At 54.6% G+C, this 27,992-nt stretch overlaps 2 protein-coding genes and 1 long non-coding RNA gene across 5 annotated transcripts; 2 read left to right on the top strand and 1 right to left on the bottom strand.

Annotated features, from left to right (window-relative positions):
- Nucleotides 1–95: 95 nt before the first annotated feature.
- Nucleotides 96–8,961, bottom strand: LOC118593415. The gene is made up of 4 exons (XR_004946219.1): nucleotides 8,656–8,961; nucleotides 8,388–8,432; nucleotides 6,315–6,370; nucleotides 96–2,851 (listed from the first exon to the last, which is right to left on the bottom strand). It is a non-coding gene; the product is annotated as an uncharacterized LOC118593415 (long non-coding RNA).
- On the top strand, nucleotides 673–17,797 carry Igsf9 (immunoglobulin superfamily member 9). Of its 2 annotated transcripts, XM_036202861.1 has the most exons (21): nucleotides 673–747; nucleotides 2,686–2,949; nucleotides 3,186–3,374; nucleotides 7,961–8,116; nucleotides 8,759–8,913; nucleotides 9,110–9,227; nucleotides 10,593–10,734; nucleotides 10,846–10,991; nucleotides 11,114–11,256; nucleotides 12,493–12,633; nucleotides 13,165–13,281; nucleotides 13,490–13,640; nucleotides 13,845–13,968; nucleotides 14,200–14,375; nucleotides 14,560–14,810; nucleotides 15,032–15,116; nucleotides 15,204–15,380; nucleotides 15,626–15,668; nucleotides 15,905–16,756; nucleotides 17,031–17,158; nucleotides 17,394–17,797. In XM_036202861.1, exons 2-21 carry the CDS (start codon nucleotides 2,892–2,894, stop codon nucleotides 17,573–17,575), a joined length of 3,534 nt encoding a protein of 1,177 aa, XP_036058754.1. In that variant the 5' UTR covers nucleotides 673–747; nucleotides 2,686–2,891; the 3' UTR covers nucleotides 17,576–17,797. The 2 variants fall into 2 exon arrangements, with proteins under 2 accessions (XP_036058754.1, XP_036058755.1); XM_036202862.1 differs by lacking the exon at nucleotides 673–747 and having other exon boundaries at nucleotides 2,679–2,949.
- Nucleotides 17,798–19,254: 1,457 nt separating this feature from the next.
- Tagln2 (transgelin 2) lies at nucleotides 19,255–26,467 on the top strand. Of its 2 annotated transcripts, XM_036203072.1 has the most exons (6): nucleotides 20,954–21,031; nucleotides 21,132–21,271; nucleotides 24,226–24,432; nucleotides 24,828–25,002; nucleotides 25,293–25,395; nucleotides 25,696–26,467. In XM_036203072.1, exons 2-6 carry the CDS (start codon nucleotides 21,164–21,166, stop codon nucleotides 25,835–25,837), a joined length of 735 nt encoding a protein of 244 aa, XP_036058965.1. In that variant the 5' UTR covers nucleotides 20,954–21,031; nucleotides 21,132–21,163; the 3' UTR covers nucleotides 25,838–26,467. The 2 variants fall into 2 exon arrangements, with proteins under 2 accessions (XP_036058966.1, XP_036058965.1); XM_036203073.1 differs by lacking the exons at nucleotides 20,954–21,031; nucleotides 21,132–21,271 and adding an exon at nucleotides 19,255–19,340.
- Nucleotides 26,468–27,992: the final 1,525 nt, after the last annotated feature.

Genomic DNA, 27,992 nt, shown 5'->3' with positions numbered 1-27,992 from the left:
ACACATACACACGCACACACACCACACACACACACCACACACACACACACACACACACACACACACACACACACACACACACACACACACACACACACACACACGGGAGGCGCCTGGGCAAAAGCTGGGAGCTAGCCAATTCAGACAGGTATTTCCAGTCCAGCGAGAGGAAATGGGTGGGGGTGGGGATGAAGATAGGCGATCAGATGGGTCCGGGACTTGGGTGGATCCCCAGGGAGGGGGCGGGGAATCGTGCTCTCCACCAGGTGCTCCTGCCCCTGGCTCAGATTTCAACCTTCGATGCCTCCTTTGTGGCACGCTTGTTCGGGAAGGGGAGAAGGCCACAGGTAAGTTACAAAGGAAGGAGGGCATGCAAGCATCCTGCAAAGGGGGTAGGTTCCTGCGGCTCTTGGTGCACCGGTCTGTCTGACCCAGTAGCCCAGCTGACTCGAGGCGGGAAGCGGCGATCAGCCTGCCCACGCTTAGTAGTACAGAGCTCCACGAGGGGGCGACTGGAGCCCACGTGCGACCGCGTCCTTCTGTCTCTTAAACTACAACTCCCAGGAGGCTCGGGGGTCCCGCTCGCCTTGCCCGGCCTCTGTTGGCTCCAATTGGACGCCGCGGGAGGGGGGGGGGGGGATTGGCGGTCTCCAGGGCGACGGGAGGCGCTCGGGGCATCTGAGGCGGGGAGGCGGGTCCGCCCCCTATTGTGTAGCTGCGAGAGCAGAGCTGTGCGGTGCAGAGCAGGTGAGGGTGGGGGTGTCCTGGGGCGTAGAAATGGGGCGCTGGCAGGGACATGGGGAGCAGTGGGGCGTTCTGGGGACCAGGGGGAAGCGGGAGAGCTTTAGAGAGAAGTGAAATCATCTGGGGGAGCAGACCCAGGGTAGTTCTGGGAGCGAAGTGGAATTACTGGTGGGTGAGTGGGGGTTCCCGGAGATCTGGAAGAGTGTAAGAGGTAATATAGGGGAGTTCTTGGCGGGTTCCACAAGAAAGGCGTTCCAGGAGCCAGAGAATGCGAGGGAAAAGAAGTGTTGTTGTGATGGACCATGAGAAGTGTATTGTGGGCTGCGTCCTGGAGGATTGGGGGGGGGGGCATTCCGGGGAGAGCAGGGTGGGAAAAAGGGGGAGGGCAAGTGGGAATTCTGGAGGAGGCCAGTCAGAGGTGCTTTGAAGCGAGGACCTGCTGTAATTGGAGATCAGGTGTGAGGAATTGGAATTTTGCAAACACTGAAAAGTGTACGGCTGGGATGGGAGTGCTGGATGGCCGGAGGATGGATGGGGAACAGGAGTTGGAAAGATTCCAGGAAAAGTAGGATACATTCTGAGGATGCCTTGGTCCCAAGATTCTTGGTAGAGCCAGAATGGCTTCTATATGGTACAATTCGAAGGTTTTCCAGGGAAGTCCAGGAGAGCTGGCTGGGTGCAGCCGGAGGCAAGGGAATGCATTACCAGGAGTCAGGCAAAGGGGTGTTATGCAGAGGCAGGAATGATACTGCCCCGTGGAGGGTATTTTACAGACAGTGCTGAATTGTGTGAGGCCAAGAAGAGGGTGGAGGCTTCGGAGCAGAGTCCACTTGGGTTTGCCAGGCCCGGGTCAGGGCCCTTTGGTCCTTTGTGACTTCCGTAGACACTGAGGAGTTGGTACTGTTAGCAGTACCTACCTCCCATGCTCCAGGGTTCACTTTGTGTATGGTAGGGACTCAAAAGCATTTTTGGTTTCTCTCAGATCATGCCTCTAGGGTTTGGGAATGGAGGGCCTGGCAAACCCTGGCACCCCCAGGATACTAGAGAGGAGTGCGTGGGAGTAATTAGGGTGAGGCTCTAAGTCGGGTGTCTGGCAGAGGGAGGGTTCTCTGGATCTGTCCAGGCCTGGAGGATGCTGCCTCCCTCTCCCATCTCCCATTCTTCAGCGGGTGGGGATGGCAAGCCGTGTTGACTGGGTAGGGAATGTCGCCAGGCTCCAGGGCTTAACGCAGAGGATGGGAGGTAGGGGGAGGAATTGGATGTGGGTGCTCTGTGGGGGCACTCTCTACAGGGTAAGGGGTTAGATTCTATCTGAGATGTGTTCTAGACTAGCTGTCTGCTTCTAGGCAAGATCCTTAGGATCCTTATTGGCCACGTGGGATGGTGGTGGTGGTGGTGGTGGTGGTGGTGGTGGTGGTGAATAATGGTCTTATCATGTTATCTGTGACTTTGTTGGCATCAGGAGAAAGGCAAGAAGGATGAGGAGGCTAGGCACGATGGTCCTCATCTCCAGGACTTCCCTGATAAATCCTTTTCCTCCTGTGTGAGTTCTCTTTGCTCACTTTGCTAAGAACATTGTATCACTTGGCAGGCATTCCCAGAATTCCTTTGCTTTTCCTAGGATCTGTTCCCTTACCGGTGTAGTTTCAGCCCTACAGCACTCTCTTGTTCTCTAGTGTTCATACCCTAGCTTTAACCTCAGGGCTTCAGGATCTCTGGTTTGGGAGCTAGGAGCACAGCTGTGGTAGAATTTGGCAGGAATGAGGCCCCGGAGTTGATCCCCAGCCTGTACTACCCAAAAGATCTCTGGTCTCCTGCTGGTCCCTTCCTTTCCTCTACACCCTCTTCTTTCTTTCTTCCCCCACACCTTGCTCAAACAGGGCTTTCTTCTGGTCTCCTCCACTGACCAACTCTGTATGTTGCCTTATATTTTGCATTTAGATCTGGTGGCTCTCCAGACTGGAACAGCTCCCTCGGGTGTTGCCTGAGCTAGGCAATAACTGGAAGAGTGAGAGCTGAAACCGGTTGCCTGAGGCGGATCAGAACGACTGATGCTCTCTGGGATTGCTGGGCAGTGGACATCCTTCCGGCCCCTCCATCTGGGCTCCTGTGGATAGGAGGGGCCGGGTGAGCAGGCCAGCTGGGCTATGATTTGCTATCTCAGTCTGACCATCCTTAGCCTGGTCATCAGCCAGGGGGCTGACGGTGAGCCAGACCCCCGGGGATCATCACCTCTGTTTACCCTGGGATGTGACTCTTCACTAAGGGGTTATCTGTGAGAGAGAGTAGGAGATTGCCTAGCTAGGGCTGGCTCAGAGAGGTTGGGGGGTCCCTCCTGTCATGCAAAGTCTTAAGGAAACCATAGAGAGATGGTGATGGAGCCTCCCCTCCCATATCTCATTTTGATCCCTTGCTGTTCCCTCGTGCTACCCACCACGTAGGTCGAAAGAAGCCTGAGGTGGTCTCTGTGGTGGGCCGGGCTGGGGAGAGTGCAGTTCTGGGCTGTGACTTGCTGCCTCCAGCTGGCCGCCCCCCTCTGCATGTCATCGAGTGGCTGCGCTTTGGATTCCTGCTTCCCATCTTCATCCAGTTCGGCCTCTACTCTCCCCGAATTGACCCCGATTACGTGGGTAAGAGTTGTCCTTAAGTGGGAGGGGGGAGTGTCACCAAGAAAGGTGGGCTGAGTAGGCTGCTCTGTGCCCTCTCCAATCGCATCTCCCGCTCTGCTGCCCTAACTGCTTAGCAAGCATGGCCCTGCTCCCCAGTAGTGCTCATTCATAGTGGGATTCATTTATTTATACATGATGCATGCACACATTAGAGCTCTGCTCCTTCGGCTATGTGTGGCATCTTGCACGGGAGATTCTGCAGCCCTGTTCTAGGTTTCCATCCTGACTTGCTAATTGTTCTATCCTCATTTCATGCAACCTTCCAGACTCCATCTTGATCTTCTGTAGTTTCCCCACTTAACCCTCTGCTGGTCTCTGGATCTACTATCTGCTGCTCTATGTCTTCCCCTTCCCTACTGTCCAAAATGCCAGTGTGGAGGCTCCAGGCTTTTAGGGAGTGGGTTGAAGGGTCCGCAGAATGGATAGGGTATGAGGAGTGTCGTCTGATTCTGAGTAGCAGAGAACATGAACACAGATGGGGGTTGCTGGAGGAGGATCCAGTTCAGTTCCCCAAAAGTCTAGGCATAGATGGGATTGGCTGGGTTGCTGCTTCTGGAGGCTCCTGTGGAGGTGTACTGTGTAGACCTCCCAGAAGAATACCTCTTTCCTGCACCCCAGCATGTTCCTGATCCTGGATGGAGCCTTAATCTGAGTAAGGTCTCAGAATCTGTAGGAGACCCTAAGGATGGATCTGGGCTGCTGGGCAAGAAAGAGCCTTGGTGTTTCCTTTTCAGGAGTGAAACCCAGAAAAGGCCACCTGGAGAGATGCTGATGGGGTACCTTTTCTGTCTTTGGTTTGAATCCTGAGGGAAATCCTGGGATTGGCTGAGCTCTTGTCACTGGCTGGCTGAGCTGAGGGGAGGAGGTGCCAGCAGAGAGTTTATTTTCAAACTGGGGGCAGTTATTGGCAAACAGCCTAGTTGGGAATGCGTGTGTGTGTCTACACAAGCCTTGGGGACTCGGTGAAAGTGGGCCTCAATTAGCACAAGTAGAGAGAAACAGCAGGCACAGGTGGCCTCCCTGTCTGTGCCTGTCTCTGCCTGGGGGGCTTTGGCTGCAGGGCTGAGGCTGGACAAATTCAAATTATTGCCAGGCAGAGGCAAGGCAGGGGGAAGTGGGGGCGAGGTGGGCAGAGCTTTCCCTGGGACTCCACCTGCCTTTGCAACAGCATTAGTCTTGTATTGTCTTTGGGCCCCTAGGCAGAGAAGCCAGGAGAAGGCTACCTGTGGGTTTTCTCCAGCTCTAAGGACTGGGAGTTACAAGCCTTTGCGTTTCCCTCTTCCCTTTGTTCCCACTCTTGCCCCTGAGTGGCCTGGAGCTCCTGACCAGCCACATGGGTCCTTCTTTGGTGAAGACTCCAGAGGGAGGCCTCTGAGCCCATTAACCCTTTATTGCTTCACAGTTCAGAAAGGGGGCCTCACCGCCTTTGTGCTGGGGACTCACAATTGCAGTTGCTAAGCAACGGGAGGTGGAGGTTGCTGAGGACAATGCTGTTCTGTCATAAACCCTGTGGGCAAGTGGAGGGGAGATGGCCTGGGACTGCATGAGGCTGGTGGCCTCCAGTGTGGGAACAATCGTGAGAGAGAGAAAGAGAGAAGCTCTGGGAACCCCTGAAGGGAAAGCTGGTTTTGGAGGGCTCTAGAAGCTGTGGAGTAGAGGAACCCAGATGTATAAACTAGCACAGAAGTAGTAAAAGGCAGTATAAAGTGATCTAGGACTAATTAAGTTAGCTACTGTGTTTAAAGTATTTAGCATAGCACCTGGGTGGTGTGAAACTGACCAGGAATTGGGGAAAGGTGATCTGGACTTAGGCATCCTGGGATGGATGCTAGACTAAGTCTGGATTAGTGAGACTGGCCCTGATCCGTTGACTTTTGGGCTGTGTTTCAGGGATGCCCAGCAGAGAGGAAGGGACTCGTGTTTTATGACTATACTGGATTGCTTGATAAATCAACTCCCGACTGTCCATCTAGAAGGCCCAAGCTCACTCTAATAATCCCCCCTTCCTGCCTTTGATCCTTCCAAGCTATCAGCCTCGACACATCTTCTCAGAATGCTTCCTTAGGCCTCCGGCTTCATAGTGCAGTATGTGGGCACCGTTACTGCTGTGCTCCGAACTTCCATGTGAACATACACTTGTCCATGTTCACGGTTAAATTTAGTGTGGGTTTCTTGCCTTTGCAGAGCCTGAGAGAGCAGACTCTGACCTTCTCAGACTCTGTATGTAGGCAGATCTGAAGTCCATTAGGTCTGGCCATGCAGGCGGAGGGCAGGCCTCTAGGAGGAAGTGGGCCCAGGGGACAGGAAGTTGTAGGACTGCCACTCTGGTCACCTTGTTCTGAAACACTGCAGCCCAGCAGTCTGGACCCCCCTAGGGAGGTTAGTCGGTACAACATGCTGCACTGAATATTGTTGTTAACTGGCATCAGGACTGTTAACCATTAGCTGATAACATTTCTTAAGTGAAGTCAGAGATTATGCTCAGTGCCCTGAACATTATTTGATTCTGCTGTCGGTGTTCACTGGAAAGTGCACTGACTTTGGGAGACCTCCCGGCTTGATCTCCTAATAGATATGCAATTTTGGGAAGAAGTTTAACATTAGTTCCTTCATCAATAAGGGATTTGGGGGGAGGATTAAATATGGTGACTGTCTAATATTACACGGCTCATATTCACTGCTTAGTTTTTCTTCCTTTGCTCAGGAGCTCAGCGATTACCATAATGAGAAGTTCTGTCATGCGGGGTGTGTGTGTGTGTGTGTGTGTGTGTGTGTGTGTGTGTGTGTGTGTGTAGGAAGCTGCAGTCTGGGGTCTGCTGGGCTCAGTGGCCTGTCAGATTAGAGTGACGGGAACCTTGCAGGTGTGAGGAAGGGTACTGTATTCTTACGTTAAATATTTACCTGCTAGGTCCATTTTTGTCTTCTGGGTGTAAAGAATCCACACACTCAGGGGCCAACTGTTGGAAGAAAAAAAAGGTCCACTAGCCACCCTCGATCCTGTGGCTGTCATCTCTCCAGCAGCACCGAGGGCAATCAGGCTGAGTTTCGACTTCAGAGAGGCTACCCTAGGAGCTGAGTGGAAGCAGCTTGGAGGGAGTGGGTACCCCCAGCAGCTTCAGGATTGCTTCTGTCAGGGGGCGGGGGGGGATTGGGTTAGGCAGGACTCTGGAAGCACCACCTGGGAGCTACATTTGTCTGCCCTGTGAATTTTAGAAAATTCCATCTGTTCACAGCAAAGGTCAAGTGAGGATGGGCAAGTGCTAAGTGTAGGGGGGATGGAGCAGCTGGACAACCCAGTGAGAGACGGGAAATACTAATACTTAGGAGGTAGGGTTTGGAAGATGGAATGAATAACTATATGGCAGGGGGTGATAGAGGAATCCAGGTTATGCCAGGCTTCCCCAGAGGGCAACCTGGTGCATGGTGGTACAGTTCACTGATGTGGAAGAGGAAAGGGAGGTGATTATCAGATGAGGGATGGGCCCAGGATTGAGTGTAGACTTCTGATTTCAAATGTGCATCTTATTCATTTGTTTAACAGCCTTTATTTGAGCATCCAGTGATGCCAGGTGCTGTACACCTCCCCTGCTTTATCTCTGGCCTTCCGCCTCATGCCAGTTTTTCCCTTTCTCATTTTTTTTACTGATGAGGAAACTGAAATGAACAGGTCGAGACATAACCTGCCCAAAGGAGCATCCAGCTGAGCTGGACTTGTGCCTGGGTGTTTTGGGCTGCCAAACATGTGCCTTTCTCACATGCCAGGGGACTTGTAATGCTGTCAGGGTGCAGGGTTCCCTCAGAGGAGGGTGCTGAGGGATTGGGTGGGCATCTCAGTCGGCCGGGCGGTGTGCTGTGGATGCTGACCTGGCGGGAATGAGGTGTCCTTTGGTGCTGGGGTGTGGGGCTTTGTGGGGCTGCATGTGGTCAGTCAGTCAGCTGGGGCACAGAGGGGATGGGATGAGTTGGGAAGGCTGCTGACACTGCGGCCTGGCCGGGCTGGACTCTGGCCACTATAAGGCGCTTAGGCCGCTGATAATAGCTCTGAGGGATTACGGGCTTTGGCAGGCGAGGTCTGGGTCCCTGGGAGGGCCCCAAAGACTGCTGGGGATTCCAGGGACAGAGTCCTCTAAAAGCAGGAGTACCCCCAGAGGACTTCTGTCTTGGTCTTATAAAGGACGCCAGGGATGGTAAATCTTGTAGGAGTCCAGAGGGGCCACCAAATGCTGGCTCTTCACCCCTTCCCCTAACAGTCTGGGGAGTCTGGCGTATTTGAGGGGAACACTCTGTCTACTTCGAATGCCTTGACTTTTTCTGCTCTGGATCTCAGCTATCGAAAGGCAGGAGCAGTCGGAAGGATTGAACGTAGTAATCTGCCCTCAGTGACCTCGATCCCATCGGTCCCTCTGCAGACCCACACTCACAGATAAACAGGCTTAGGCTATCTATGCTCCACCTCTGGGAATGGCCCGTGTGACCAGGCCTGGGGGGGGGCACCTGCAGAGTTCCTTCATTCAGCCCCCCTTGATTCGGGACTCCCCTCCTCACAGGACGGGTCCGACTGAAGACATCAGGAGCATCTCTCCAGATTGAGGGGCTCCGGGTGGAAGATCAGGGTTGGTACGAGTGCCGAGTGCTCTTCCTGGACCAACACAGCCCTGAACAGGATTTTGCCAACGGCTCCTGGGTGCACCTGACAGTCAATTGTATGAAGCAGGGAGGGGGGGCAGGTGGTGCGCGGGGGGGGGGGGGAGAATGATGGGAGCCCAGGTAGTGAAGGAGAGAAGGGAGCTTGTATCCCAGTGCAGCGCCGATGCCCTACCCATCCCGGCATCTGCTCACTGGGTTTGCTCATCTAGTGTTTGCCCTCCCTCCCACCCTCTGAGTTCTTCAAATAAAATCCAATCGGCCTGCCTCTAGGCTCCGAGTCAGGAACTTCCACTCCCGGTGTATTGGGCCCTGAGCGGTGCAGCTCACCCGTGCGGAGCACTTTCCATCCGGGACCTTGTTTCTTCCTCGTCACTAGAAGGGAGACAGTTGTAACCATTCCCACTTCATAGGGGAGATCGAGACGGAGAATCAGGTTAGAGAGGCAGTTTGTGCCACCCGTGAGTGGCAGAGATGAGTCTAAGACCCACACCTCCTGATTCCCAGATTTCCTTGGGCAATTGGCTCTCCGCCTAGCTCTGGACATGCAGCCAGTGTTGGGGTGGCCCCGTGTACAGCAGGCAGGGGACCCACGTACCTGAGCAGGCTGCAGCCCTGAGATGAGGTCTCCCTGGCTTTGGATCTCTGCTTTGTGGGCTGATAGCCTTTCTGGCAGCCCCTGACGCCTCTTTCCCTCCCAGCGCCCCCTCAGCTCCTGGAGACGCCTCCCTTGGTTCTGGAAGTGAAGGAACTGGAGGCTGTTACCTTGCGCTGTGTGGCCCGGGGCAGCCCCCAGCCTTATGTGACTTGGAAATTCCGAGGACAGGACCTTGGCAAGGGTCAGGGTCAGGTGCAAGTGAGTGGGCCCCCTGGAGTGGGCGGGCAGACTTGAGAGAGCAGGAAGAGGGGCGGAAGCTCAGCTGGGAGGGCCTTTCCATTGGCTTCTTCTAGCCTGGGGTGCTGCCTCCCTCTGCTGGCCAGTCCCGGAAGTGCAGGGTCTGAGGCTGCCCAAACAGGAAGGGCCTTTTCTTAAAGACTCCTTCCTTACTTAGGTGCAGAACGGGACACTCTGGATCCGCCGGGTGGAGCGAGGCAGCGCTGGAGACTACACCTGCCAAGCCTCCAGCACTGAGGGCAGCGTCACCCATACCACACAACTGCTGGTGCTAGGTGGGAGGGCTGGGCCCCCCGGGCCACCCATGTGAGAAGACAGGACCTGTGTTGGGGAAGCACACAGAATGTGGGGAGGAGGCTCATATCTGAGGAAGGGGCCCCTGTAGGGTAGAGTGAGGATGAAGCAAGGGTGTTATAGTGCCTGGCAGTGTATTACAGCGGGAAGGGCATGGGTGCTCGTGCTAGGCCATGAACCATGGGACTCTCCTAGGTCCTGGTTGTATCATCTCAAAAAAGAGCTCCATGCCTACCTCTCAGGACTTGGACAAGCACAGAAAGCGGCACGTAGTCGCTCGGGCTTAGCTGGTCCTTTGGGAAGGAGAGGCTAAGGAGCTGTGTGAGGCTGGACTCTGACTTCATAGCGCCCGGTTTCCTGGAGGGGAAACAGATTAATTTGTGATGCACTGGAGTGTCATTGTCTTGGTACTTGACAAGAGCAGTGCAGTTAAAGGACAGAGACCCTGGCATCAGGAAGGCCCAAGCAGAAGTCTTGCCTCCCTTTTTGACCTCGGGCGAGTTACCTCATCATGTGTCTGCCTCTGAAACATCACTTCTTCCTCTGCCAAAGCAGAGAGATAATTCTAACCACACTGGTTCTTATGAGGGCTCGAGAGATAAGCAAGCAGAGTGCTAGGCGCTCAGTGTAGCCTGTGGCAGGTGCTCCCTGGGTGTACTTAGGTCATGTCCTACTTGTTACTAACCCTAACTGGCTGTGCATTGGGGTCCAGGGATGGAGAAGGCAGTGGGGGTATGGTAGCTAGAGACAGGTTTGCAGAAGGTGTGTCGCTGGGTTAGAGTCTAGGAAATGGGTACTCTGGACCTGGGATTCACTAGGGACAAGGAAGCAGCCTGCCGTGGGGACAGCCAGCTGCCCAGACTGGCCTGATGAAGTTGACACATAGAAGAATGGGTGGCCAGGTGGGGTCTATGGGTAGGCACTGGGGTGAAAGTTTTCTGTGAGCCAGTGAGGTCCTTTCTGCATAAATGGTCATTAGTGTTGAGGTGCCAGGGGAATCTAGATCCTGGCATTGTTACAGTATCTTTGGTGACATATGGGATCTGTGTGGGAGACAGGGAGGTGTCAGCGACCGAAAGAGTAAATGAACAGAGTTAAAACTGACCGTCCTTCACATACGGTTTCTAAGCAGAAGGAAATAGAGTAAATAGGGTTACTGTCACTTCTTGTGAAACAAAGAAGTCTTGGAAAAGAAAGCAGCCTCTGGTATAGGATGGTTTTTATCACATCTTCCGCCTCAGGCCCTCAAGGCTCTGTAGGTTACAAAGGGCAGAGCCAGAAGTGCCCCGAGGGTTCTGGGAAGATCTTGGGCTGGGGACATCTTTCTGCCTCTGTACTTCCCACAGGACCTCCTGTCATCGTGGTACCCCCCACCAACAGTACAGTCAATGCCTCCCACGATGTTTCTTTGGCCTGCCAGGCGGAGGCATACCCCGCTAACCTCACCTACAGCTGGTTCCAGGATGGCATTAATGTCTTCCACATTAGGTAGGGTAACCTACCTCTTGGGTAGCGGAGTCAGGGAATTGATGAGTAGTATCTGAGGGACTCCTCGTCTGGGCGAGGCCTGGGTTCCTCCTCACACATGCCACATTGCAGCCGCCTACAGTCTCGCGTGCGGATCCTGGTAGATGGAAGCCTGTGGCTACAGGCCACCCAGCCTGATGACGCTGGCCACTATACCTGTGTGCCCAGTAATGGTTTTCCGCATCCACCCTCTGCTTCTGCCTATCTCACTGTGCTCTGTAAGTCTGAGCTCCCACTTCCACCCCTCCACCCCACCCCACCCCACCCCACCCCTGCAGCCTGCCACCCCCGGAGACAGACCCAAGACCTTGTCTTCCAACTTGTCTCTGCATTCTTCCAGACCCAGCACAGGTGACATTCATGCCTCCTGAGACACCTCTGCCCATTGGCATGCGGGGGGTGATCCAGTGTCCAGTTCGTGCCAACCCCCCGCTGCTCTTTGTCACCTGGACCAAAGATGGGCAGGCCTTGCAGCTGGACAAGGTACAGGAGAAGGAAGGTCTCGCCAGGTGTCGTTATAGTCAGACAGCCAGCTGCAGTGGGTGGCTGAGTGTAATTCAGTGCTATGGTTAGGAAACACGCTTCTTACCAGATACTGTGTTGGGTGGTGGATGTGGGGGTGTAACCAAGAAGTATCCATCCTTAGAGCGCGGCCTGGAGGATGGAACTGCAGCAGAGACTCTGCTGGCAGGCCAGAGAAGGATCAAGGCTTTGCTTTTAGGTCTGGTTGAGGAGAGATCAGTAACAAATCCTGGGACTTTGGGGATAGATCTTGCAGAGTGGGCCATCATTCGACGCAGAAACCACTTCACAGAGGCAGGGTATGGTATAGCGTGTTGAGGGAATGATGAATGGTGCGGTGAGGTGGGAGCTGCTGTGAGCACCTGTAGGGACTTGAGTGGTTGTAGAAAAGGCTGGAAAGACAGGTTGGGTCCTAAAGGCAAAACTGCGTGCCAACTTAATATGACCTCATTCCAAGCTGATTGAGATCTTTTGTTTGTCTGAGGAGACTATAAATTCCTGGAGGCATTGCGTCTTTTCATCATAGCGTCCTCGGGGCTTTTCCAGTTGTAGCGTTCGGTAAATTTTTGTTAAAAGTGTACAAAAATCTTAAGGCAATAGCAGCGGTGGGTTTTGGCGGTGGTGTTGTGGTTTCAGGACTCTGAGTCGGAGTTTGGAGGGCAGCCGGAAGGCTGTGGAGCAGCTGGGGTAGTCCAGGTGAGGGGTTATGAAGTCTGAGCGAGAGAGGAACCGGAAGACAGACAGGCCATCGTACTAACCAGAATGACGGACAAGTATTTAGATACGGAGAGTGAGGGGCCACACTTTATCCAGGAGAATGGGGGTGGGGAACTTTCTTATAGAAGAGTATTTGGGGGTAGGAGACTCAGAATTTAGCAACGCAGTGCTGAGAGGACAGCAGGCAGGGACCCCCACGTGGCTCAACTCTAGGGATGCCATTCACGCCATTCTCTGTGAGTGGTACCGTGAAGCTATGCTGACAGTCTCACAGCCATTGATGATAGCCCCTTGACAGGAGAGAGAGAGGTGGAGGTCTACTACAGTCCGGAGAGAGGGTTAGGCCAAGACCCAGAGTTGATGGGTTGACTTTCTACAAGAGAACTTCCTGTATCGCCTCCTCACGTGGGTTGCCTGTCTTCACCCCAGCTTTGCCTCTGTTGAGTTCTCTCTCTACTTGTCACTTCCTCTGCCCTCTAGTTCCCTGGCTGGTCACAGGGCCCAGAGGGCTCACTCATCATTGCTCTTGGGAATGAGGATGCCTTGGGGGAATACTCCTGTACTCCCTACAACAGTCTTGGAACTGCTGGACCCTCCTCTGTGACCCGAGTGCTGCTCAAGGTGAGGCCTACAGCAAACCTGCTGTGGTGTGGCTGGGTGGCTGGATATGCATTCTAAACCGTGTTAAGAGGGTGGGGTCAGGCAGACAGGTATGGGAGGGGCTCCTAAGTCTATTTCTTGTGGTGGTCATAGCAACAGCCAGCAGAACACGCAAAGATGAAACTGGGCTGTGGGACATCAGTCACGTACACATTCAGAAAATGAGACATATCTGTCTGATCTCAAACCTTCTGCTTCCCTTGCCGGAGTTCCACAGGGAATGGAGGAGAGGGGGAGGGGGGGGAGGAGGGAGAGAAGAGAGAAGGCAAGGAGGATGATCTGTAGAGACTCCTCTGTCTCAGAGAGTCTGGCCCCAGCCCACCACTGCCCTGCAGACCTACCCGCTGGGAGCAAAGACACAGGACTGAGAGAGGAAGAATGAGTTAGAGATGTGACAGTGTGACAAGGGTCTGGGAACGGGGGACGTCCAAGCCTAGAGCTGAAAGAGGGGCTGTGAAAGAGGCCCCCTCCAAATCCAGATCTGGCCTGCAGGCTCCCCCGGCTTTTATAGACCAACCCAAGCAAGAGTATTTCCAAGAAGTAGGGCGAGAGTTACTCATCCCCTGCTCTGCTCGAGGAGACCCTCCTCCTGTTGTCTCTTGGGCCAAGGTAAGGCTCCTGAATCCTGACTCTGCTCTACAGTCCATGCTCACTGTTCCTCGGGTTGTTTTTTTTTTTTGGTGGGGGGGGGGGGATGTGTGAAGGTACAGGCTGACAGAGGTAATGTGGGGAGGGAACAAGTGACCTGGAGAGATGAGTGGCCCCCTTGGTGAGGGGTGGCTGCATGTATCCTCAGGGCTGACCAGTGGTTCTGTAGGTGGGCCGGGGGCTGCAGGGCCAGGCCCAGGTGGACAGCAACAGCAGCCTCATCCTTCGACCCCTGACCAAGGAGGCCCATGGACGATGGGAATGCAGTGCCAGCAACGCTGTAGCCCAAGTGGTCACTTCCACCAATATCTATGTGCTAGGTTAGTGGCCTGGGAGTGGGCTGGAGCTGGGGGAGCCAATGTGAAACAGGAGATGGGGGTATTGCTGTTGGGAGGTATAGGTAGGGATCTGCGGGTATGGGATCCCCCAGGATAATGGGCAGAGGATAGAACCTGTGATGTACTCTTTATTTACCCTACTTCAGGGTCCTGATCATCATCCCTCCCTCCATTCCCCCTACCCAGGCACCAGCCCCCATGTCGTCACCAATGTGTCTGTGGTACCTTTACCCAAGGGTGCCAATGTCTCTTGGGAGCCTGGCTTTGATGGTGGTTATCTGCAGAGATTCAGTGTCTGGTATACCCCACTGTGAGTGACCTGTCCCTGACTTCACCCTGGATCTACCCGGCCCTCTGCCCTTCCTTCCATCCCTCTGTGTCTAGCCACGTGCTAGCTCTGCCGCCTTATTGTCGTAGATTCTTAACCTTCGGGGCCGAGGTCCTGAGACTTTGGTGGTTGAGCAGAGGGGTGAGGTCAGCTCTCTGGACCCCTACACCATCCCTCTCATCCTTGCTGATAAGATTTCCCTGTATTCCCCAGGGCCAAGCGTCCTGACCGAGCCCACCATGACTGGGTGTCTCTGGCTGTGCCTATGGGGGCGACACACCTTCTAGTGCCAGGGCTGCAACCCCATACTCAGTACCAGTTCAGTGTCCTTGCTCAGAATAAGCTGGGCAGTGGGCCTTTCAGCGAGATTGTCCTGTCTGTACCAGAAGGTAAGAGGTCCCAGACCTGGAGTAGGGATAGGGCAGAGATGCTGGGCAGCTTGGGGTCCAGAGAGGGTCCAGAAAGGCTCTGGCAGAATGTGTGGGTACTTAAGAGTTGGGGAAGGCCAGGGGAGGGGCAGCATGAAGGACTCCGAGACTCTTACCCCTTCATTTGTCTGTCTGTCCCATCCAGGGCTTCCTACCACACCAGCTGCCCCTAGGCTTCCTCCAACAGAGATGCCACCTGCCCTGTCCCCTCCTAGAGGTTTGGTGGCAGTACGGACACCCCGAGGGGTACTCCTGCATTGGGAACCCCCAGAGCTCATCCCTAAGAGACTGGATGGCTATGTCCTGGAAGGAAGGCAAGGCTCCCAAGGCTGGGAGATATTGGACCAAGCTGTGGCCGGCACAGAAATCCAGCTGCTGGTGCCTGGCCTCATCAAGGTGTGTGCGCGTGCCGGCAGCAGTAAGTAGAGAGAGGGGCGGTCCCCCTTGGGACTTTGACGGTGTCCTCGTCTTTCCTAACCCCATCTTCTCATCCTGACTTGGCCATTTTCACCCCATCCTACCTCATTCCTACCTCCCAACTGCAGTCTTCACAAAAGGGACTGTGGTGGGCAGTGCTGGCCCTGTATGCTCCATGGCCCTCCACCTCTAATCCTCAGGACGTGCTCTATGAGTTCCGCCTCGTGGCCTTTGCTGATAACTATGTCAGTGATCCCAGCAACACCGCCAATATCTCCACTTCCGGTGAGAACCCAGTGGGAGGGAAAGTCGCTGGAGGTTATACCGGGGATTCGCAGTCCACTGACCCCCTTTCCTGTCCCTCTGGCCCAGGCCTGGAGGTGTACCCCTCCCGAACACAACTACCAGGTCTCCTGCCCCAGCCCGTACTGGCTGGTGTTGTGGGTGGCGTCTGCTTCTTGGGCGTGGCAGTCCTTGTGAGCATCCTGGCAGCCTGCCTCATGAATCGGCGCAGGGCTGCCCGTCGCCACAGAAAACGCCTGCACCAGGGTAGGTGCCATCGCTCTCTTCCCGAGGCTGCCCTCTCCCCTCTGCCCTCATCACCGGGGTCCTAAGTACTGCTTGCCCACTTGAAGGGGTTGCCCATCCACCGTCTTGGTGCGGCATCCTTCCAATCTGGTACCTGGCCCTTACCTACCCTTTTCCCAGTAGGATGGGAATGTGGTTGGGGGTTGTATCCCCGGAGCTTGGGCAGAAATTTACCTGGATCACCTCCTGCTCTCATGTCCTTACAGATCTGCCTCTGATCTTCTCCTCGCCTAGGAAGTCAGGCCCACAGTAAGTCCTTTACCTCTCCGGCTTCCTATTGCTTCCCATTGTACCGTCAGAAGGAGTTGAAATTAGAGGGAAGTGAGACCAGGCGTGTGCTGTCCCTGGCTTGGGGACTAGTCCCATGCTGTTTCTCTTCCTTCTGCCCCCACCACCTGGCCCTGCCCTTGCTTGCTCTCCCTAGCTCTGCTCAGTTGTTTAACAGACCTTGCAAGGCCAGACCCTGGTCTTCTGTCCTTCCCCAGCTCTGTTCCTGGTTCAGACAGCCCTGACAGCGTGACCAAATTGAAGCTCCAGGGCTCCCCTGTTCCCAGCCTACGCCAGAGTCTGCTCTGGGGGGAGCCTGCCCGACCACCTAGCCCCCACCCGGATTCTCCAATTGGTCGGGGACACTTACCACTGGAGCCCATTTGCCGGGGTCCAGATGGCCGCTTTGTGATGGGACCCACCGTGGACCCTCCACAAGAAAGCTTATGTCTGGAGCGGGCAGAACCTCAGAACTCAGCCAAACGCCTGGTCCAGTCCTTTGACTGTAGCAGTAGCAGCCCCAGTGGGGTCCCGCGGCCCCTCTGCATTGCAGACATCAGCCCCGTAGGACCGCCTCCTGCAGCCCCTCTACCAGGTCCAGGACCCCTGCTCCAGTACCTGAGCCTACCCTTCTTCCGGGAGATGAATGTAGATGGGGACTGGCCACCTCTTGAGGAACCCGCACCTGCTCCACCTCCAGATTTCATGGATACTCAGCCCTGTGGCCTCTCATCTTTCCTCCCTCCACCAGACTCTCCTCCTGCAAACCTCAGGGCAGTGCTTCCTAGGACACTGATGGGGGTTGGGGCCTCCTCAGAGCCCCCTTACACGGCTTTGGCTGACTGGACACTGAGGGAGCGGGTGCTGCCGGGGCTTCTCCCCGCTGCCCCTCGTGGCAGCCTCACCAGCCAGAGCAGTGGGAGAGGAAGTGCTTCCTTCCTGCGCCCCCCCTCCACAGCCCCCTCTGCAGGGGGAAGCTACCTCAGCCCAGCTCCAGGAGACACCAGCAGCTGGGCCAGTGGCCCTGAGAGGTGGCCCCGAAGAGAGCACGTAGTGACTGTCAGCAAAAGGTAAAGGCAATACCTACCCATTCTTGCCCTGGCCCTCCATCCTGCCCGATCATTCCAGATGCCCTCTACCGCCTCCCCCCTCCCCTGCGCCCCAATGCTCTTCTTCACCTTCACCTTCCATGTTCTACTCCCACTCCGAGACCAGAAGATTCCTTCTGTTAGGAGCTCTGCTGAGGTCCAGGAAGCTCACTCTGGTTTAGAGGACCCCAGGTTCATACTTCGCTGGATGCCCTCTGTTCCTCTGCTCACCCTTTCTACCTGTCCTTTCTAACAGGAGGAACACTTCTGTGGATGAGAACTATGAATGGGACTCAGAATTCCCTGGGGACATGGAGCTGCAGGAGACATGGCACCTGGGCTTGGCCAGCTCTCGGTCCCGACCCGAACTTGAGCCAGAGTTAGGTATGTGAACTTCCCAGCCGGCTGCGCGGCCCCACACTCACCCTCCCACGTTCTGAGGTGAGTCCATCTGTTTCCCAGTCAAATTCCTAAGTCTCAGGCTCCCTGCCCTGGAGTGTCTCTCTCGCTCCCTAGGCTCACTGCATGCAAAGGCCCTTTGGAGCCTCAGGCCTGAGCCCTTCACCCAGTGAGTCACCAACCACGTCTCTCCTCTCATTGTCCTGCATTTCCTTTGAAGGAGTGAAGACTCAAGAGGAGAGCTGTCTCCTGAACACAGCCCATGCCCCTGGCCCTGAGGCCCGCTGTGCTGCCCTTCGGGAGGAATTTCTAGCCTTCCGCCGCCGCCGGGATGCTACCAGGGCCCGGCTACCAGCCTATCAACAGTCCATCTCCTACCCCGAACAGGCTACTCTGCTGTGAACACACTCATTGGGAGGCTAGGAAAAGCATATGGATCTGCAAAGGAGGCCAAGACTTTGGCTCCGGGCTTGGGCACTGCCTCTACCACTCTGTGCGGGCATAGACCCTGATGGCCTGATGGTAGGCTTGAGTGAGCTTGATGTAGAACGAATGGACTGACTCTTTAGTTGAGTCTAGGGGTTGAACCGTGTGTGTGTGTGTGTGTGTGTGTGTGTGTGTGTGTGTGTGTGTGTGTTGTTTATAGTGTGGGTGCAGGTTTTTTTTTTTTTTTTAAACTGGTGAATAAAAGTCTGAAAAACATTTCTCTGTTATCTATCTTTGTGTCTAAGAGAGGTGAAGAATTCCCTGGACCTGTACAGAGAAGATTGGGAATGAGACACATTCAACAGTCATTTGAAAAAATAGTGGTTGAGTGCCTAATAGGGCCTGCTAGCAGAGATTTGCTGTTAGGCTAGAAGCCATGAGAAAATACAGAATTCACTGAGATTATACTTTGTCCTTGGGGAGTTCTCTCTGGTCAGTGAGGCAGACAAACATTTACAGCATACTAAGTTCCGTGATAAAGCTGTAAGCTGGTTATCACCTTGGCACAAAGAGTTCAGTTTGTGTCAACATTTAGTAAGTACTTACAACGTGTAGGTGGGACTTCCTGGGACCCTCGAAGCTGACTGACATCATTCCCTGTGTGCCCAGCCCTGCTCTACACTCTCTCTGAGTGCTGTTTAAGTCTCCACAGCTTTGAGTTTATTTTGTAGACTGGGCAACTAAAGCATAAGGCGCCTTTTATAGCTGAGCGGAAAGCCTCACAGCAGGTAACAGGCAGAGCAGGTGAGGTACCAGTAAAGAACGGGAAAAGCTTCCAGGCGGAGGAGCAGCCCGAAGGCACAGGGTCCCGAAACCACATTCTATAGGTCTGAGTGGGGACTCTGGAACAGAAAATGCAAAGGTCAGTGTGGAACTGGCTGCTGTTGTTTTTAAATATCAGGCTCAACAGGGGACTCCCCCATAATGTGAAGAAAAATAACACTGGTGGGTTTTTAAGTGGGGATTCCATTAATTGAAGCCTGAAAAACAGTAGTAGGTGTTCTGGACACCCTAAGAGGCAGAAAAAATGCCTGACAGCTTCCTCCATGAAGCCCTCCCCGTCCTGATCTCTCCAAGATTTAAGGAGAAATGTCAGGTTACTAAACAGGAGATGAAAAGCAGGGAGAGAGAAGCCAGGTCTGAACCCCAGGTCCCAAGCCCGACCACACCCCTTGGGCCCTGGGCAAGGAGTGACCTCACTGTTAGTTTTTGCCCAGGCTTGAAGTTAAATGGCGAGCAGAACCACGTGGGGGTGCTGTCCCAGCCTGCAGGCCCGGTACTGTCATGTCCTGCTCAATCCTGGGGGAAGGCTCTACCTATACCTCCATTTAACCTCACCAGTTTTTAAGCCTGTAATCGTGAGCTAACCTAGGTAGAAAGTTTCCTACTGGATTACAAGTCTATGGCTGTTGAGTTCTCATGGATGGAGACCTTTGCGGCAGCACCAAGGACTGACTCATTAGGTCCTTTAACCCCCATTCCTGCCCACTGACCACCTACCTTAAGCACTCCAGCATTCCACAAGGCTGCGCCTTTAAACCTTCTCGGCCCTTGCCCCGCCCTTGGTCCGCCCCGTCTGAGGCGGGACCCTCCAGAAAACTCCTAGCCCGGCCGGGTCTTGAGCTTCACTCGCCACTGCAGCCCCTGACGTGCGTGTGCACTTACCCGGCCCGCTTGGACGGTGAGCAGGACTGAGGGACCAGGGAAGGAGAGGGGGTAAGGTGGGGGTATGTGTGTGGTCTGGAGAGAGCTAGAAGCCAACACTTGAGTGTAGCTCCAGGGAGCGTGGGGGTTGTAGACTGGCCGCCGCCAGGGTCCTAACTGGGTGCTCCGCCCCGTGCTGTCAGGTCCGCTTCTCAAGCTTTGACTCTGCATTGCTGGGCAATTAAGTAAGGCGAGCTTTGCGGGTGCATAGACGGGGCGTCCGTCCCGACCCAAGGGGTCCAGTCCCAAGCCCCAGCAGCCCGTGCCTGCGTCGAGTTCTTGGGGGAGAAGGAAGGAGGGAGTCCGACGTTCTCAGGCTGGCGTTGAGTGGCGGCGAGAATGGGATTCTGGCGCGCGCCCTAGTGCGCGTCTGCTATCCCTGAATTTACCATGCGACCCTTTCACTTCCTGGTCCAGGAGCACGTGTGGGCACTACCTGCCTTGTGGGCCCTGGAGATCGCCCTTTTGCTCCCTCTCTTGCTAGTTTGCTTTTCTGGGTACTCGGGTTCACTACCTGGGGAGGTCACGGGTCTCGGTGCGTTACTTGCACAGTGGCCTGGCCTTCTGTGAAACCCTATCCCTCTCCTGGAGTGCCTTTGACCTCGTACATCTCCGGGCTGCAGTCCTGACTGCACTCGGATGTGTCCTGTCTGGAGGGGTTGGCTGCTGTCCAAGCTCTCCTACCCTAGCCTGAGCCCCGCTGCCCCCTCCCGTGCCCCCTGCTGCTGGGAAAGCTGGTGGTGGCCGCGGGCGGGCGGGCGGGCTGCCCAGACCTGCGTCACCCCCAGTGGCGGGAGGGCGGTGGGTGACTCATCCGCAATAACGGCCCAGGGTGTGGCCGTGGGGGTGGGGGCGGCGGCTGAAGGGGCTGGACCTGCAGACCGGAAGTAGATTGCCTCCTTGCTGGGCTCTGCAGACCTCCCTATGTTCATACCAGAGAGGTACTGGGACACTTGGTAGCAGCGGCGCAAAAGCAGCGGCCGATGGGAAGTGGAGGTGCAGTGTGGGAGACCTGTGGCTGGACCGGCTCCCCTTGTCCTCCAATTCAGAGCAGAAGTCAGGGACAGCTCCTCATCTCCAAGCTCCTCCCACTTTCTCCTTCCCGCAGTTCTGGGTACACCTCAGACTGCGGGGCATGGTTGGGAGGGGTGAGCAGGGTGCTGTGGTTCCAGAGCCAGCAAATAATCTTTGTCCTTGCAATCCCCTTGCGCACCCATGCCTTTACTGTCTCTGCCAGCCCCCAGGGGATCGGCCCCTAGTCTGTCTTCACACATCGCCTTGCCCTTCAAGACTGCCAGGTGTGGGCTTTCTAGCTCAGAAACGTCTTCCTACCCAGGATATATGTCTTCTAGACTTTGATTCTGTTTCTCTACTCACAAACTGCATATGCCTTCCAGGTCCTCCAAAGCTGCTTCTTCGAGTCTGGCTCTACCCAGAGAACTGTTAGGATCATGCTCCTTTGCCTGGAGCTTCCACCCGAGTCAATGTGGAGTGGGTGTTCCTGCCTGGGGGGGGCCCCACCCTGCCTCTGTTCTTATGTTTGGTACACAGAAGTCATGGCAACGGCCTCCACCCCCTCCTCTCCTCCTGAGCAGGCCTTGCGGGCTTCCTGTTTGTGGAGCTTTCTCTGCGGCTCCGCACTCTAGGTGGTGAGGGGGCTGCCCCCTGGTATGTGTGTGGGGGGAGGGTCTTCTCTAAGGCATCCCCTTAACCACAGTGCTACCACTGGCCTTCTGCCTACCCATGTGGCCTTTCTGTTTCTGAACAGTCTCAACTCACGTGTGAGTTGGGAAGTTCCCTATGTTCTTCTATCTGCACGATGAGAGGAGAGTCCCCAGAATTCTAAAGTCCGACCCTTCCCAACTCGGTGTTCCCCTTGCCTTCAGCATTGACGCCGAATGGGATGAGGTAAGCTGCCAGCCGTGGTTTGGGTGGAGCCTTCAGGGTTGGAAGGCCTTTCGTGGTCCCTCCTCTTTTCCCAGTTATTGTAACCTTGTAGGCCTGAGTGAGGATTGTTCCCAGGGCTGCAGTGGGCTCTGGAGTTCGCCACTGCCAGCCCAGCCCAGCCCAGCCCACCCTGTAGGCCTGCCCAGCTGTTGTCTTCCCTTGGGATACCCAGTTCTGGGCATCTCCCTCACCTGTGTTCCAGCTGGACAGATGTCTTTAGGCCACCCCAGAAGGAGACTTGCTATTTTCTCTTTCTCTGAGGGAGGGCCGGGGGTAGGTCTCCTGGGTGTAACTAGGGTGGGTCTCTCCAGCTGCAGCAGCCACAACCCATCAGCTGCCTGCCTGAGGGGGTAGGGAGAGACACAGCTGCCGGCCAGCCGGGCCTGGCTGGGATAGCCTCGTCTGAGAACTCCGCCATGTGGCTCTGCCACTTTGGGGTTCCAGGGTCATGGCCTCAGAGTGGTACAGAGACACTGCAGCTGGAGGCTGACAACCTCGCCAGCTGTGTGCAAGCTTCAGAGCCAGGGGAGGAACCCTCAGTATTCACCTGTCCAGAGGTGGATCTGGGGCAGGGGGACACTGGAAGGGTCTGTCTTTGGACTCTTTCTTAACCCTGGCATATGGGTTAATCACTCCCTTGCCCTTTCTTAACTTGTGCCCGGGCTTCAGGCCCGTCAGCGCCTTGGGAACAGCCCAAGTGACAAGCGTAAAGCTGTTTCCAGAAGAGAAGTCCAGAAATTGGGCAGGGAAAGGAGGCTGGCTTGTGATAGGAGCCTTTGCTCCCTCCTTTTCCCGTCCTGTCTTCTAGTTACAACACTATGCTTGTGTAGACTGGGAGCTGAGTAGCTGCAGCTGTACTAGGGTGGGTGAGGATGCTGGCCCCCTTTCTGCCCAGGCCTCAGCCACTCCACTTTTCTACCTGCCTTCATCAAGCCGACGGTGTGTGTGGGGGGGTGTGTGTGTGTGTGTGTGTGTGGGGTGTGTGTGTGTGTGTGTGTGTGTGTGTGGCCTGCGATGTGACGTGGGTCGGGACACAGCCTGACATTTATCTGGTCTGGCTGGGGGGAGGTCTCCTAATGAAGTTTAAAAATAGCTGACTTATGGGGGGGGGGGTTCCTCCCGGAAATGTGGCAGCTGGATAACCCAGTGTAGGAAGGGCCAGCCATGTTGAAGGGTGGGGGAAGGGCCTGACCCAGCACACAACCTCTGCCCAGACTTAGGACATTATTGGAGACAGCCTGGCTTCTTGTATTTTGGCAGAGCACCAGAGCCCATTGTGGGGGTGGTGGGAGTGTTTAACCTGGGGTGCATGAGAGAAGGAACCAGAATGACTTCATCCCTTAAGTCTGACCTGGCTTGCAGCCAGATGTGGGCTCCCTGCTTCTCTCTGAATGGAGGCTCTTGTCCTGGGGATACCAGTTTTTGAAATGTCAGAGACAGCCAGCTCTATTTCCAACTAGAGAGAAGGACCCCTAAAGCAGGGGCTGGCGTAGCGAGTGACGGACAGTGCCCCTCCTCTGTTCCTGGCTCCCCCGTGCATTAGCAGCATCTCCAGTACTTACTCCCCAGGTTCCTGGGTGGGGAACCTGTCAGTAAAGTGGTGGGTGGGGCAGGCTGCCCACAGTGAAAGGCTGCCAACTCAGGCCTGTGGTCAGAAGCTACCGGTTCTTCCTAACCAAGGTCCTCAAGGAAAGTTAAACCCAGCTGTGTATACAGTTTTCTCTCTCCAGGTTTCCCCTTTCTCCTGGAACAGACAATAAACTTAGTGACACACAGGCCGCTCTAATGGTTCTAGAGGGGGGTGCGTGGTGGGGAGTCTCCCTGTCAGAGGTCCAGGTGCTGCTGGGGCTGCGTCCACTGGGGCTGGGGAGCTAGGGGAGAGTCCATTTCCTTTTCTTCTCTGGCTTCTAGGGGCTTTGCTTGGTTCATGACCCTGCGTGGTAGACACGCTTCCTTCATCCCTCTCCTGCCTTTTTCACTGACTGAGAATGAGAACTCTTTCGGCGATACTGGGCCCGCCTGGCTGATTTCTTGGTAATCACTCCGTCTCCAAACGCTCCCCCACACCCGCTTCACACCTTTTTTTTCTTCCAACTATGTAAGGTGATCTATCTCCCAGTTCTGGGAATTAGTATATGGACACCTTCGGTGGTGAGAGGAAGGGGTTAGTCTGTCTACCACGATGCCTAGGAGGGAAAGGAAAGAATTTGTTTCTTTTTTTTCTTTTTCTTTTTTTCTTTTTTTTACTGCTAGGTTTCTCACAGGAAATTCCCTTTGCCTGCTAAACTATGGGCCTACCTTTTTCAGCAAGCCCACCCAGACTTCGTCTGTCCCTCTGCGCTTATTAATTCCTGTCACGTGATCTGAACAGTGCAGCTTAGTACTCGGTGTGTACATGGTGTACGCCGTCACCTCGCCTCTCCCCGTGTCCCCTTGATGGCACACTATGAGTAGTACAGGACCAAGGGCTTCGTTCTCTTCTGCAATCCCTACTGCAGATAGTAGATGCTCAGTTAAAAACCTAGCGGTTAGTGGAAGGTCGTTCCACTCACTCCCTCTCTTGACATAGCTCTCCCATATGCTCTGTAGTCTAGTTTCCTGAATCGTTTCCTAAGGCTCTAAAGAGCAGGGCTGGAGGCTAGACTGACCCATTTAACTTTGTCAAGTTTCATACTCCCAATGAAGAGCTGAACCGAAGCATTTACCCTCTCTTCTATTCCAGCGGGTCCTAGGCTTCATTCTAGACCGAGAACCGTTCCTTCAAGTGAAGTTTAGTGTCTGTGAGGCCTTCACACCGGCTAGACTTTAGAGCCCAGCTGTGCTAGCTCCTGGGCAGGAATCCCCCGCTCCGGCCCTCACAGGCACCCCATGTATTGTAAATGTTGACCGTGAGCCTGGTTACATCCTCTCCACAGCTCTTTACCGTCACCACAGCTGTCAGAATGGCCAACCGGGGACCTTCATACGGCCTGAGCCGAGAGGTGCAGCAGAAGATTGAGAAGCAGTACGATGCGGATCTGGAGCAGATCCTGATCCAATGGATTACCACCCAGTGCCGCAAGGATGTGGGCCGGCCCCAGCCCGGGCGGGAGAACTTTCAGAACTGGCTCAAGGATGGCACGGTGAGAGCTAAATGGGAGACGCAGGGAGAACGGGGCTGGTGCCGGGGCATCAGAGACGGCTTACACCAAAGAAGGGAAGGAAGGGCGTGCACAGACCCAAGTGTGCCGTCATCCCGAATATCTTCCTGGAGGCTGGTAGAGCCCCCATGCTTTCCTACCTCTCCAGAGTAAAGGTCAACAGAAGCTCCTAGGTGTCGGAAGAGGAGCTGTTTGGAAAGAGGGTGAGAGGGTAAACTCCGCGCAGTGATGCTGGAGTAGCAAGGAAAGACTAAAAACACTTCCTCTTCCTCTGGGTTCAGAGGCAGGAGGGACTTTGAGGCGCACCACGGGAAGGCACCTCTCTGGTTCACTGTCTTAGGTGCTCTGATCTTCAGTTGGCATGTCATCTCTTCCAGGTGCTGTGTGAGCTCATTAATTCTCTATACCCTGAGGGGCAGGCCCCAGTAAAGAAGATTCAGGCCTCCACTATGGCCTTTAAGCAGATGGAGCAAATCTCTCAGTTCTTGCAGGCTGCTGAGCGCTACGGCATTAACACCACTGACATCTTTCAAACTGTGGATCTCTGGGAAGGTGGGCCAGGGCCCAGGCCTGTTACCCAGGAGACTAGGGGTTAGGATGGGCCATCTTTACCAAAGAGAAAGGATAAGTGGTGGGTTTCCTAAGGACAAGTGTGTGTGTGTGTGTGTGTGTGTGTGTGTGTGTGTGTGTGTGCGTGCGCGCATGTGTTGGAGGATGGGCCATACTGCAGCTTAGGGTGGGAACAAGGAATTAAAGAGTTTGGATGCCAAGCTCATAGACAGGTAGAATCTTGACATCCGGTACCCTACTTCCACTCAGGCAACATAATCGTTTTCTTCCAGGAAAGAACATGGCTTGTGTGCAGCGGACACTAATGAACCTGGGTGGGCTGGCAGTAGCCAGGGATGATGGGCTGTTCTCTGGGGATCCCAACTGGTTTCCTAAGTAAGTATCTGTGGGATAGCCACAGGACCCTGCTGGTACAGTATTCTTGCCCATTCCTGTGTGCAGAAAATAAATGATGTCGCCATAGGACCAGTCGTTACAAAGCACCTTTAGAGCTGGAAGGTGGGAGGAGATGGGAGGCGGCAGCAATGACTGGCCTTTTGGAGAGACAAAGAGATGCTTCTAGACAGCCCAGAGGTCTTAAAGGCAGAATGCACATCAGCTTACATGTTCAGAGAAGAACTTACTGGGGTAGCTGGCCTCTGACTGCTTCCTAACTAGTACTTCCTTTCTACCCAGGAAGTCCAAGGAGAACCCTCGGAACTTCTCAGACAACCAGTTGCAAGAGGGCAAGAATGTGATTGGGCTTCAGATGGGCACCAACCGTGGAGCATCTCAGGCAGGCATGACCGGTTATGGGATGCCACGCCAGATCCTCTGATCAGACATCCCCCCTGCCCCTGCCCCTGCCCTCCATGAATGGTTAATATATATGTATATATACGTTTTAGCAGTGACATTCCCGGAGAGCCCCTGGGTCTCTAAGCTCCCCTCTGCCAGGGTGGAGTCCAACCTATCTTGTCACCTCTGGCAGTGCCCAATGATTGCCTCTTTCTTTCTGGGCTTACTAATACATTCCTTCCCCAGAGCCGTCAAAACTGGACCAACGTTTCCCCTGGGACCAAAGCCTCCTTCCTCCAGAGTGCCTCTCTCTCTCTGACCTCTGTATTTTCAGTCCATTCCTTGGCCAGGAGTCAGAGATGCTGCCCTGTGCCGCACTGACCTTCCTTCTCCAAGTATGCCTCTCCTACAGCTGTGGCTGCAGGGATTTAATTTATAGGGAGGAGCCTGCGGCTGTTGCTCCAGCCACAGCTGGGCTGTACTTAGCACACATCTGGGCAGCTTTCTGCCACAGAGGCCCTTTTGGCTTCTTATTTTCCATTCCTCACTGTGGCTACGGGGGTGGGGGAGGTGGGGCAGCCGAGGCAGAGGTAGAAGAGCCGCCCACCATGGTCTGGGGCTTGAGGAACACTGAGTTGGCTGATTTTCAATAAAGAATCTCATTCTTTTTTGGATGGAGTCAGGCTGTGTCTGGGGCCACTGTGCCCACCTTGGGGGAGGGAGTCATACCAGGCAGGGAGGTGGGCAGAGTTGAAAGGTTACAGGGATGGGCCCTGTTTTCATTTTCGTCCCCATCCTCTCTGTCATTTGGTTTAGGGGAGGATAGGTTGAGATGAAGAAGGGACAGGACCTCACTTGGGGTAGGAGCCTTAATGCAGTTTATGTAAGATGCGTTTGTAGGATGGAAGAACTTTATTCCTCAGTGAATTGGGCAGGTGACCTGCTGCTCCTGGCTGAGTCTTGACAAGTACAGGTCTAACCAAACAGGAGGCCCTTGAGGCAGACAGGGGCGGGCAAGGTGGCCCATTTTGGGGTAGGCTATTCCAGCATGGGGGGCTGAAGGTGGGGGTCACAGTGGCTGGGAAATGAGCAGGAATGAGTTAGTGGCTGTGGAGATGCCTTATCCACTGACCCCAAGCACCTGTGAGCTGCATTCCAGGGACAGCCTCGAGGCAGCTTTCCTCTAGATTTTGGCCTTGGAAAAGAATCAACTTGGGGTCACTCTGTCCCCAGCCCAACCCAAGAATGAATGCTGGCAGCCTGTAGGCCTCCCATCATTTCAAGGCTTCCTATGCTGACTTCGGGTCTTCCCTTGGAGAACCTGAGGGACTCTAGGTCAGCTAATGCCTGACCCTCACCCACCCTCACTAGCCAGTCTCAGGGCCATGGTCTCCAATGTCCCTCGCCCTTTTTCTGCTTTGATACTACCCATCTCTTTCAGAGCAGAAAGCCACAACATTGTGCCTGAGACTCAGATAATGCAGCAGTTTGTAACCAAAGAGCTTTTGTCTCCCCCTCCTTCCCTGCCTCACTGTGGCTGTCTCTTCCTAGAAACACCTACCGTGTGCCAGACACCATGCCATAGTTTATAGCCGTCGGCCCCATGGCTTGCTTTCGGCCTTATCCTGACACCTCACTATGGAAGAGATAGCATTTTCTTGCTTGCTGCACTCCCAGGGACGGTGCCACAGATAAGACAGGCTGCAGCCTCTGTGTAAATCTCCAGGGGGTTAGACACACTCCTTTATCTCTCCTTCAGAGAGGCTTTATGGACTACCAGCCTGTGAGAGTGATGTCATTGCAGAGAAAATACTGAATTCACTGATTTTCTTTCTTTCTTTCTTTCTTTCTTTTTTTTTTTTTTAAACATCCTTCCTTGATTTAACTATTTAGAGCTACAAACTGTTGTCAACACACTGCAGTTTTCTGGGATGTGATATGCCTCAGCACTAACACTGTCTGGTCCCAGAAGATTTTTATAGAAGTCCAGGAAGTGGATATTACCTTGTTATTGCCCCCATTCTACCCCCTGGGTCTCACAAAGGGCAAGAAGCTTAGCCAAGGTCACCTAGCAGACACATGAAGGAGCAAGTATTTGAGTCCTACGTCAACCTGGCTGAAGATGTAGTTCAGCCTGTGCTGTTACGAGCTCAGCCACAAATGGGGGTGTAGAGGGCCTGGGGAATGAATGTAAA

This window comes from Onychomys torridus, chromosome 11 (assembly GCF_903995425.1).
Source record: "Onychomys torridus chromosome 11, mOncTor1.1, whole genome shotgun sequence".
Classification (NCBI taxonomy): domain Eukaryota; kingdom Metazoa; phylum Chordata; class Mammalia; order Rodentia; family Cricetidae; genus Onychomys; species Onychomys torridus.
Note: the sequence above shows the minus strand (reverse complement) of the source record. Positions and strands in the feature narration are given on the sequence as shown.